Source organism: Chrysochloris asiatica, unplaced genomic scaffold (assembly GCF_000296735.1).
Source record: "Chrysochloris asiatica unplaced genomic scaffold, ChrAsi1.0 scaffold00029, whole genome shotgun sequence".
NCBI classification, from domain to species: Eukaryota; Metazoa; Chordata; class Mammalia; order Afrosoricida; family Chrysochloridae; genus Chrysochloris; species Chrysochloris asiatica.
Window position 1 is genome coordinate 23,106,949 of NW_006408547.1, and position 11,856 is coordinate 23,118,804.

An 11,856-nucleotide genomic window follows, 5' to 3' on the forward strand; every position below is an offset into this window, starting at 1 on the left:
CGACCCACCAGGCTGCAGCGTGAGGTGGCCGGGCAGTATGCAGCGACCCCGGGAGTCCGCGCTGGGCTGCTGTGGACTTTGCAACTGCCGCGGCCAGACCGGAGGTAATGCGCTGGGGGGCACCCGGCTGGTTCAGGTGCAGTCTCCGGGGCTTTTGTCGTTCCCTGGCGCCCTCTGCAACCCTACCTTCCTCTCCTAGGTGGGCGCGGGGTCCGGGGGTCCCTGGTGGGACCTGCCCCCCCTGGGCGGAGGGAATGCTGATGCTGTAGGCGGAGGACCCCTGCAACCGAGAGGATGCAAGTTTTAGGTGACCGCATTGGGGTACCCTTTCATGACAGCTGCAAACCGCTTCCGCTTCCGCCGAGCCTATACACCTCTCTTTCTGCCGGTTGGGGACCAATCGGTGGGAAGTGATTGAGATGCAGGGCTGAGGAGCATTGCCGTAGCTCCCCCTCCATCCAGCCCTCCCATCATTTCGCTCAGCCTTGCCCCCTCCCCACTCTTCTACCCCACCCATTAAAAAAAAAAAAAAAAAACGTTCTGGTGCAGACGAAAGCTTATCTGCTGTGGAACATTTTTGTTTTATCGGAGGATGAGGAAGGAAGAAATGGCCTTAGAAGAAATGGTGCAGAGATTAAATGCGGTTTCCAAGCACACTGGTAGGAGGAGCTGCTGGTCTTAAATGCTGTATTCTTAGATCGCCATCATTTGTTGACTTTTAGGGAAAAGCTTCTAATTTTTGTAGCAGCTTTAATCCCCCCCCCCCATTCACTGATAAAGGGGAAGAACAGATATTCTAGGCATTTGTCTGGTATCTGTTGTGTTTCTGTTGGTTGTCAGCATGGTTTGATTCTGTCTAGGATAGTTAAAGAATTGCAGATTAGTGACACCAGATTTCTAAGGAATCTATTGATCACAGATTCGTGTGTGGGACTGTATATATATATGTATCACCTGGTCTGAAATCTGCTTATTCCACGTGCATTTCCGTTGCATTCGCAGTAGTAGAAATGGAGAAAGCCTAAGTATATGTTATTTGAAAAGATTTTGAGACCAAGGTTTGCAGAGCCTTGATGTAGGGATGATGGGATGTCTGAAGCTTATTTTGAAGAAGAAAAATCAGATTAATCAAGTGGTTCTTTTTCGCCACCAAATATAACTTAAACATAAAGCAAATATGTGGAAATATTGTATGGCTTAAAGAGTAAGAGGACAGCCAACTAAACGCTCCTTTAGTGTGTTAATGAAAAGATTACTTAAACTAAGCTCTGAAGAGCAGTTTAAATTGATTTGTTTAGATTAACAAAAACAAACTGAGATGACAGCTTGTATATTGCCAGTGGCTTTCAGTGAGTCACATTGGAGTTCTCATTGCTGCATTATGCGGGAAGGAACGAGTCTGCATTAACTAGTTTTCTATGAAATGAAGAGGAAATTATAATATGCCATTAAAAGTAAGTTGCCATATGTTATATTATATATGATTGCTTGTCTTCTAATACTTCTCTGGAGATTAGAATTTTGTCAGTTACTTATTTTGGGTAGGGTGTCTTTTTGCTCTCTTTCTCTCTCTCATAAGTGGTAGACCCCTGTGGACTTTGAGAGCAAAACAGTGAATCAGTAGAAATGTTCAGTTCTTAAATGATAATTTTGGTGATTATATAGGGGCAATGGAAAAGATAAAAAGCCATCTTTTTATGTTACCAGTCCCCTAATTCTTAGACATCATTCCTTATTTCTGAAACCTGAGTCGAGTTTCGCTAGGTGCAGGATTTGGTGTGTGTTCAAGGACAAAGTGGACTGCTAGATTCCTAGGGACTGCTTCCTAATTGCCTCTGGAGCTGGGAAGGAAGAAAGCACTTACCTACTTCTTCACGCCATCTGCATTTGGCTTGAAGTCAGAATTACTACGGAATGGGAACTGGTCCAAAGAGTGATGTCATTCCCTTGGTTTTTAGGGACTGAGGTTTCTTCATAAGATGTGTGCATTTTAAATGGTAAGGCTGTATCGCAGAAGAGCAAGAATTATATTAACCACTGATTGAATGTATGTTGTAAGCCAGGCACTGTGTTAGACCTTCATAGTGACCGTCTTCTCATTTTAAGCAGTAACTCTCAGATGTGTGCCCTTCAGACACATCACTGCTAACTAGGAGTTCTGAGTTTCACACAAAGTCTTTTACATCTCGTTAACAGATGCCCACTTTTATGAATATCCAAGATTGCTTATTTGGGGGAAGAGTACTCACTCTGCATCCATATCTCTGTTTACCTCCCATTGGCCTCTTCTTTTAGCACAAATCCAGTTTCTACACCTCGCAGACATGATTTATGGTGTTTGGAGGCTCAGTGTAATGCTAAGGTTCTATATTGTGTATGTCAGTCACAGCGCTAACCAGGAGCTACGCTTGCTCATGTGGGAAAAAGAATGTAGATCAGTGTAAACGTAGTTACCAACTTCAGTTTAAATTCCCAGCACTCCCTCAGAAAACTCCCCATTTGGAGTGGAACGGCTTTTAGCCTGAGGTCATAGAGCTGTTCTTACCTCCTATCCCAGATGGGTGGCAGGTGTGGAGTAATGAGACCCGGACATTGATCCGGTGAGTTGGTGTAGTCATTCAGAGCAGAAGGTCCTGACCCTTTTAGGACTTGATCATAGCTGATGGCTTGGCTACAAGAATAGCAACTTTCATAGAACCGTGTTGCTATTTCAGCTGTACATAGTTGGACCCGTTGGGAGACTTCACCCTAACCTGACAGCCATTTTATCTTTGTTTGCTGCTCAGGACATTCATGATGCCCTGCTTTAATTTCAGATTTATATGTTGCTTCCCTTCTTGTAGAACATTCATTATGTAGGTTAACATGCTTATAAAGAAGGATGAAGTATGCTACCCGTATTGTCTGAGGATCTGTATCTCTTGACCTTGAAAATAAGTAAATATTATGTACACTTCTCAACCTAATCATTAAGAACAAGGTCAGAACACCTTCCGGCAGCAAACCCCTGCCCTCCTCTATTTAGTAAGGCTCCTTTCCCCGCATTCTAATCTGTTTTGATTTTCTCTTTAGATTTCCATTAATTGATGAAAATGTAAGAAACATCCAAGGGAGAAATGCTATGGATCTAATTAAGCTGATTGTTGGAGGGAATTATAGTCTTCACATTTCAGCCTGCGTCTGGATTACTTGGAGAGCTTGTTGAAACTCAGATTGCTGCCCTTCACTCCTAGAGTCTCTAAGAAAGTGCATGTTTAGGTGACGGGCGATATTGATGTTGCTGGTCCAGGAACCAGACTCTAAGATCCAGTAAAAGGAATCGTGGTGGAGCAGCAGTTAAAGAGCTAGGCTAGCAGTTGGAGCTCACCAGCTACTCTAGGGGACAAGGCTGTGACAGTCTGCTTCTGTAGATGTGTTGTTGTTAAGTGTTGTTGAGTCGGTTCCGACTCATGGTGACCCTGTACCAGGGTAAAGACTGTTGTTGTTGTTAAGTGCCATCTTGGCAGTTCCAATCCATAGCGGCCTGGTATCAGGTAAAGATTGTTGTTGTTGTTAAGTGCCGTCGAGTCGGTTCCAACCCATAGCGACCCTGAACAGGGTTTCCTAGGGTAAAGATTGTTGTTGTTGTTAAGTGCCGTCGAGTCGGTTCCAACCCATAGCGACCCTGAACAGGGTTTCCGGGGCTGTAAATTTTTATGGGAGCAGAAAGCCTCATCTTTCTCCCGCGGAGCAGCTGGTAGTTTTGAACTGCTGACCTTGAGGTTCACAACCAGATTCGTAACCACAACGCTACCAGAGCTGTCTAAGCTTTGGAAACTATAGAGTGGTCTACTTTGTCCTATAGGGTCATTATGGGATAGGATCAACTCAACGGCAGAGGGTCTGGTTTGGGGTTTTGATAGTACAAGAATCTGAACCTAACCTCATCTTCTCCAGTAATTGACCCTGAACAAAATACTTAACTCATCATGAATGGAATGATACATGGATAGATGGGGTTACATACAAAGAAATAAAAATTTAACTATATCATATTTTAAGGTGTTCATGTCCCCCATTGAAGACATTTATAGTTGTTTACATATTGAACAAACAAATCATTAGTTTGCTCACATAAATTTAATAATAAATCTCATTCCACCTCACATTTTTCTGTACTTGTGTTGAGTTCAGCTGTGATATTTAGACTATATGGACTAAATGTCTTCTTTCCTACCTGTTCTGACCCTCTTCTAAGCCAAGCTCACCATAGTCCAAGACATTACATCTTAACTGCTATCTCTGCTGCTATGGTACTATAAGATAAGCACTGGACTGCTTTTGGTTCAAACTCACCAAACTCTCCTTAGAAATCCTATACACGGTTCCCATGAGTCAGAACCAGTTTGATGGCACTTAACAACAGCAATCTTAGCAGCTAAATCAGCCGCTTGGGTGGGGGTGGGGGGGTTAAGAGTGTATGCGGGACTACCATTCTAACACTATTTGAGTAGTTAGTGTTTATCCTTCTGATGTTGTTAAGTGTCATCGAATCAGTTCTGACCTGAATAGGGTTTCCAAGGAGCAGCTGGTGAGTTTGAACTGTTGACCATGTGGTTCAAACTGACCTTGTAGTCCAGCGCTTTATCTCACAGCGTTATACCAGGAGGACGCCTTTCTCTGTCTAACGTGTTCCTTTTGAAGAACTCAAGCATGTCACAAAGATGTTGCTCTGTAAGCGGCATTAGTGAGGGGAGGGGAGACATCTTTTAGCTGCTGCAGCTTTTCTGACAGATCCAAACTACAGAGTTTCTTTGTAGTAGAAATGCATGTTGAGCCGGAAGGGAAGGAGCATGGAAGAAAAAGCCTGAGAGTGTGAAAGATTCTCTGTGAAGGAAATGGTTCTGCCATGTTCGTGTTTTCAATTTGTAGAACCTCAATCCTGCCTAAGTTTTCTTTTCTAAGGGATATTCATGTTTTGTGCTCTGTGTTTTTCTTAAAGAAACAATTCCGTTATTTGGCTTTTAACTGGCTAGAGTCTTCCTGGAACTAGTTCATCGGACTCCCTTCCCTTGACATACTCTGGCCCCCCACATGCAGAAGAACTTGTTTCTAGACTGGGCCTTGGTTACCTCAGCCATCTCTAGTCCTGAGGTAGCCATGCTGGAGCTCTGTCTTATTCCTTTCAGAGAACTTTTCTTCTATAATTATTGTTGTTGTTGTTAAGTGCCGTCAAGTCGATTCCGACCCATGACGACCCTGTATAGGGTTTCCAAGGAGCAGCTGGTGAGCTTGAACCACAGACCTTGCAGTTCAAATGACTTTGCAGTCTGATGCATTAGCCCACAGTGCCACACCAGGGTTCTAGAAACAGTGTCCTCGTCTTTCTTCTGTGGTGGGTTTGTGATTGATCTGTCTCCTAGACCTTACTCCTGCTCTCCCAGACCTCTAAACACAGGCCTTGGGACTGCTGTTGAACTTGTTCCTTGTTTGGCTGTTTATCTGCCTGTTGTGAGTCCCTCCTGATAGAGAATCCTGGACCTTCTATTAGCGTCTGACGTCCCATCCACTCTGTGCTTCCTTGGTCTGTGGTGTCCGGCTCCAGATGAACCTGAGAATCTGCTAAAGGGGTAGACTCATTCAGAGACACCCGGGAGGAAGACATCTGTTTGTCACCCATTTTGTGAATGTTCCTTATATATATATTATTATTAATGGCCGTTGAGTTGGTTCCAATTCTTACTGACCCTGAATAGGGTTTCTGAGGAGCAGCTGATGGGTTTGAACTGCTGACCTTGTAGTTCGCAGCCCAGTGCTGATTCTACTGCGTCAGACCGTTCACATATAGATGGGCACTGATAATCTGATTTATTTTCACCAATGTTAATAGTCACATGTATGGATAACTGATATCTGTAACTCCAAAATTTAAGTTCTACAACCACGGCAATTTTATTTTATTTCAGATCTAGGTGAACAAGGGACTGACAGGAATTTTATGAAAGTCCCTTCTATTCCCGTGTGGTGCTATGGGTTAATGCACTGGACTGCAAATTTGGTTAGAACCACAAAGTCGGTGGTTCAAGCTCACCAGCCACCACTTGGAAACTCTATACAGGGTCGCTATGGGTCAGAACTGATTCAGCGGCTCTTAACAACAACAACAACTTTTAACTAATATCAGTACACTCATCACACAAAAGGAGCAGGGTAGAAAATGATCAAGTAGCTTCCCTCAGTCACACACTTCCATGTTTTTATGTGTGATGATTAGAGCAGAGAGCATCCGGGTTAGTGGTTTTCAGGCAGAATGCACAAGGGAAGCAAATGTGTGTTGTCACTTTTAATTGTCTTAGAACTAGAGATTAACATATTGCAACCACGTGAGATTAACATTTTCTCAATGCTGTAAATCCACTTAATGGCAAAGCAAGCTCAGAATCCAAATTTTAAGTCCCTAAAACCCAGCAGATAGTATAGGTTGGTCTGTTATGGTAGATATTCCATAGTTTCAGGTGAGCAACCTAGATGCCCAGGAAGTTATGGGTTTTTCTCTGCTTTTGCCTATTATCCAAATTTTCTAATCCATTTATGCCTAAATTGTAGACTTTGGGTCAAAAGGGTTTAGCTGCTGTGGCTTAATTTGAATAGTAAATGAAAATCTGTCAGACTCTTCTCAGTTGTTTTAAAAAGGGAACAAAAGAACTCTATGAAAATAGCTTAACACACATTAGTGAATAATGTAAAAAGTGTTCAGGACAACATTTTCTTGAAAATAAAGGAATTACATACAATTTGTTTTCTTTCTTACCAGTTCTTTGCAGTTTTCTTCAGAAGGCTTTATATAACCCTGGCTTCCTCCCCAGAACTGAATAGAGTTGGTCTTTCTAACCAGATGTTTATTCTGAGTCCAGAGGAGCCAACCATCATGTCTTCTAGCAATTTGGTGACTGTCGCAGACCCAGTGACTTGTAAAAGGACATTCTTATCCATTTTCTTCCTGGGTATATTGCAGTTTTCCTGAAAGTGCTTTAGAGAATAAACCCACAGATAGAGTGCCATGAGATATAAAAGGAAGAAATGGTGTTCTCCTGGCCAGCGGGCAGTTTGATTTGTGGGTACATCTTTGGGCATTGTTTTTTCTCTTTGTTTTGGAAGTGTGGACAACTGTAAACATCTCATGTATCTTCTTTCTTGCATGGGTGCACTTCAGTTTTTTTTCTTATTTCTACTGACATGTATATATAGTCTGAATATGAAAAGCTAATCAGAGCTGCCAAAGAAATCATGTACCCCGGTAGGCATGAACTTAATGTTTGGAAAATATTTGAAAGGTTATTTTTCAAGCCTCTTAAAAATGCTGTACCAAATCAAAATCATAGAATTAAAAAAAGAAATGCCTGAGGTTTTGTTTGTGATGGTGGTTGTTTTAAACCTTTCTGCTTTCTACAAGGAGCTTCAAAAAGTTCCTGGAAAAAAATCCATTTTTCACAAACTTTTTCAAAGAGTCCTAGTTGCTTTGTATGTATTTTATCATTTGGTTTGTGTAACTAACCAGTCTGAGGTTTGGCAGATGTGAACATTGAAGTTCCATATTGTTAAGCAGTTGGCAGGACTGACCAGTGACAGCTGGTTTTTGGCAATTCCTGTTCTGACCAAATCCTAAAGTCCTTCCATTATGAAAGCTGCCAAATTGCATTATTGTTGTTAAGTGCCATCAAGTCTATTCCGACCCATAGCAACCCTATATAGGGGTTTCAAAGAGCAGCTGTTGAGCTTGAACCACTGACTTTGCAGTTTAAACAACTTTGCAGTCTGACACATTAGCCACTATGCCACACCAGGACTCGGCTTGTGAAAAAAGCTCAATGGAAGCAGAATTGAGGTGATTTGTTTTCAAATGGAACAGTTGAAAGGTACAAATGTCCCCTAGTTGTCTGATAGTGCTACCCAACATCCCAATTACGGATAAGGTCGCTGCGGAGTGTGTAGTTGGAAAGGCTGTGAGGGAGATGGGCTTCTGCCACCCTTTATAAAGCCTTGTTCAGACTTCCTGTCTCCAGCTGCTCTTGGGAAGTCCTTTGCTTGCTGCCTTCCTTAGTTCTTTGGCTCCAAGTAAAACTCTGCTGGTCATGTAGCTGCTCTCTGGGCAGTGTTCTGGTGTCCCTTGGGTGGACCTTCATGTGCCTGGGCTGGTCTGTCTCCGAATGATTCGGGAAGCCTGGATCAAGTGCTGTTGTCACCAAGAATCCATTAAGGGGGAATCCAGTCCAGGGGAATGCCAAGTCAGCCAGATTCTCCAATGTCCCCAATAGCTTCGGCCCAATTCCAAGAGACCTTGAGCCAGTGCAGATTGAAAAAAAGGTCAGTCTGACGTCAAGGCAGGCTGAGATTCTGCTTAGACTGTGAGGACAAGTCCTCTCCTGCTTTTCCCCCCACTCTGCCTCCCGTCATGAAAAATTACATAGGGGGTGAGGTGTACTCAAGTTAGTAAGAGAAATAAGCAGTTAATCCTAAAATGCCAAAGAATGTGAAGCTTTTATTCTGGTGAAAGAGATAGAGCCAAAACAATTGCCGTTTTAAGCATTTCTTTTAAAAAATAACCTTTATTTATTTTGTTGTTGAGACTATACACAGCAAAACATACAGCGATTCAACGATCTCCACCTGTTTGCTTTAGTGACACTGATGACATCTTCAGTGGGGAGGCCACTCTCTCCCTCCTCTTCTGACTTGTCCTCATGCCATCAGCATCAACTCACTGCCCCCCAAGGGTCCTGGCTCATTTTCAAGTCACTCTTTTCCATTAGTCATTCTTCAAACAGCACACTACTCAGAGCAAGCCTGTTTGCTAGTTAAGCTAAACTACTGTTTGGATTTGAGAAAACTTCAGGGGATGTTGGTTACCCCAGGCAGTTGTTTTAAAAAATAAGGTTCATCTACCCTCCTTGACTCCAGGTAGTCTGGTATTGATGAGAATTTAAAATTCTGTTCTGCAGTTTCCACCTTTTGATCAGAATTTTTAAATACAGAATCTTTGATCACAATGTTCAGTGATGGTAACCAGGCACCAGCCAATTCTGGCCTCATGGCAAAGGAGGCAGTGGTTCATGGAGGCAGTTAGCCACACAGCCCACCTCTTCCTCCTCCTCTTCACTCTCCTCCTTCCTGTGTTGCTCCAGCTGAGTAGAGACCAATTGCTGTGCCTTGGATGGCCTCTTGCCAGCTTTTAAAACCCCAGGCACTGTGCCATGACCTAGGGGGTAGAATAGAAGCACTGAACATTGATTTTAGGCCAATGAACTGGATGTCCCATGAAACCAAATCCATGAGGTTTTTGGTTGGACCCAAGCAGCCTTAGTCATTTTAACCATTTTTAAGTGTACAATTCAGTGGCATTAATTACATTTATCATGTTGAACAACCAGCTGTTGGTTTTTTTTTAAAGTATTCATATATATATGTTGTTGTTGTTGTTAAGTGCCGTCAAGTCAGTTCCGACTCATAGCAACCCTGTATAGAGTTTCCAAGGAGCGGCTGGTGAGTTTGAACCATAAAACTTGAGGTTCAAAATGACCTTTTAGTTCACTGCATTAGCTTGCAGCGCCAGACCAGGATTCCCTACACATATATATGTGTGTGTGTGTGTATATACACATATATATGTATATACATATATATAATCTTTTGAACAATCTTGTGTGTATAACACAGCTATTAATATTCATGTAGTTTGGAAACTGTGAGGTTGGTATGTTGGGGCAGAGAGAGGAGGGTGAGGAAGGGAGGGTGGAAGAGGAGATGGTGTGGGACCAGTTTATGCATGAATTGCAGGGCAGTGTTCAAACCTCTGGTCTAACTTTGAGTGAAATTGGAAGCCTTTGGAACACATGAGCAGAGGAATGATATGATCTCACTTAGTTTTTTAAAAGGCCGTTTTAATTGCTTGTTGAGAAAACCAAAGGGAACTGGGTGTAACAAACAGGAGACTCGTGGCCATAGTCCAGGAGAAAGATGGTGGCTGCTGAGGTCAGGGTGGTGACAGTTTGGGCAGTGGGGATGGTGGCATTTTGACAGGGCTAGTTGTGGGGAATGAGAGGAAGAAAAGAATCAAGGATAACTCCAAGGACTGTGTCTTGGGCATCTGGAAGAATGGTGGTGTCCTGTAAGTAGCAGCTGTTTCACATAGTTGTTGGGAGCGCTGATGGATGTAGATCAGTCATGTAAATGCCAACTGGTTTCACGTAGTTGTTGAGAGGACTCATGGATGTAGATCAGTCATGTAAATGCCAGCTGTTTTCACACAGTTCTTGGGAGCACTGATGGACGTAGAACGCTCATGTAAATGCCAGCTGTTTTCACGTAGTTGTTGGGAGCACTCATGGATGTAGATCAACCATGTAAATGACATTTCTCCATGTTCTCTATCTATGCAGTCCCTCCAAGGGATAACCTAGGTGGTCTGCAGACCTTCCATTTGCCTCAGATCATAGCTGAAGCCAACATTCTACCCTAGTATCATAACCTCCTTAGTCTAAAAGGCAGACCTAGCAAGGGCTTTTCTCTTGTCTGTTTCAGCATTACCCTCACACCAACATCCATTATCCTGCCAACTTTGGATTTCTGTCATCTTCCTTTGGAGTTTGACTAACATGGAATGAAGGTTGACATTAAGTATCCCTGATCTAATCTAATCTAAATTGTTAATTGTGGTTGTGTGCCTTAGAGTTTGTTCTGATTTATAATAACCCCGTATAGGGGTTCTGAGAGCAGCAGGTCGGTTTGAACTGCCGACCTTACAATTAGCAGTCTAGTGCTGATCCTACAGCGCCACTCCATGAGCTCTCTAATCCTTAGCTCTCGCATGAGATGCATGATTCCTATGGTACAGGTGAGCTTTAAACAGAACCATAGTCACTTTAAGTCACTTGCATAAATTATAGGCCAGCAAGTGGCAGAAATAGAATGGAAACTTACATGCCTGGTCCCTGAGTTCATTTAGAACTGGAGGAAACTGAAACCCTGCTTTAATGCATGTATGACAAGATCCATTAATGTTTGGTTACCTTTTTGAGTAAAAGAGTTGCTCATTTTAAAATGGTAAATTGTTTTCCAGTCTATAACTGATTGAAACACCTAAAAGGGGGCTAGAACTTGTCCAGAGAAAGAGGCTTCCTGAGGAACCTTTGCAATGCATAACACCATAGGTGGAATCCTGAACCCCATCCAGAATCTTCTGAGGTGGGAAATTTCCACTTGGAAGGACAAGCAGACCATCCTGGAGTGGCTAGAAGAACAGAAGATACTTCTTGAAAGAAAGACCGGCAGGAAAAATAAAAAACAATAATGCAGTCCAATTGACTACTACAAGAACAAGCAAGCTATTCGCTCGGGAGCCATTAAGACAAGCAGTCAGGTCCCCTTAGAGCACACCCCCTCCCAAGACTAAGACTAAAGGGGAATACATGAGCAGACATGTGGTCTTGCTGGTGACCAACGGTGACCATGTTGGTCACTGATAAGGGGAAGTGTGGGGAGAACAGCAATGAAGCTGTGAGCTAAGTCCTACCACATTCAATAGACTCCTGTGAACCCGGGTTGAGACCTGGTTGGCCAGCAGTATGGCAAGACCTTGGGACTCTTGAGACAGTGACATGGCCACAGAGGACTAGAGCAGAGAGTGAAGCATTCAGCTGATATGAAATGAGGGGAGATGTGCAAGAACACCCATACTTGCAGATAGTACACACTTGACCTGGCTTCAATGGTTAGATGATCAGAACTCTACTAGAAGAAGAAAGAAGAGGAAACAAAGAGTAATCTGATACAATTTGATGAACTTGACCTATACTCATGGATGTAGTAGTTCAAAAGAGG

At 43.0% G+C, this 11,856-nt stretch overlaps 1 protein-coding gene across 1 annotated transcript in view; it reads left to right on the plus strand.

The window, feature by feature from the left end:
• The first annotated feature begins 592 nt into the window (after positions 1–592).
• MCF2L (MCF.2 cell line derived transforming sequence-like) overlaps positions 593–11,856 on the plus strand; it is a 301,472-nt gene continuing 290,208 nt past the window's right edge. Inside the window, exon 1 of the mRNA XM_006851546.1 lies at positions 593–659. Within this exon, the coding sequence (XP_006851609.1) occupies positions 593–659 (67 nt within the window). The remainder of the gene's footprint in view (positions 660–11,856) is intronic.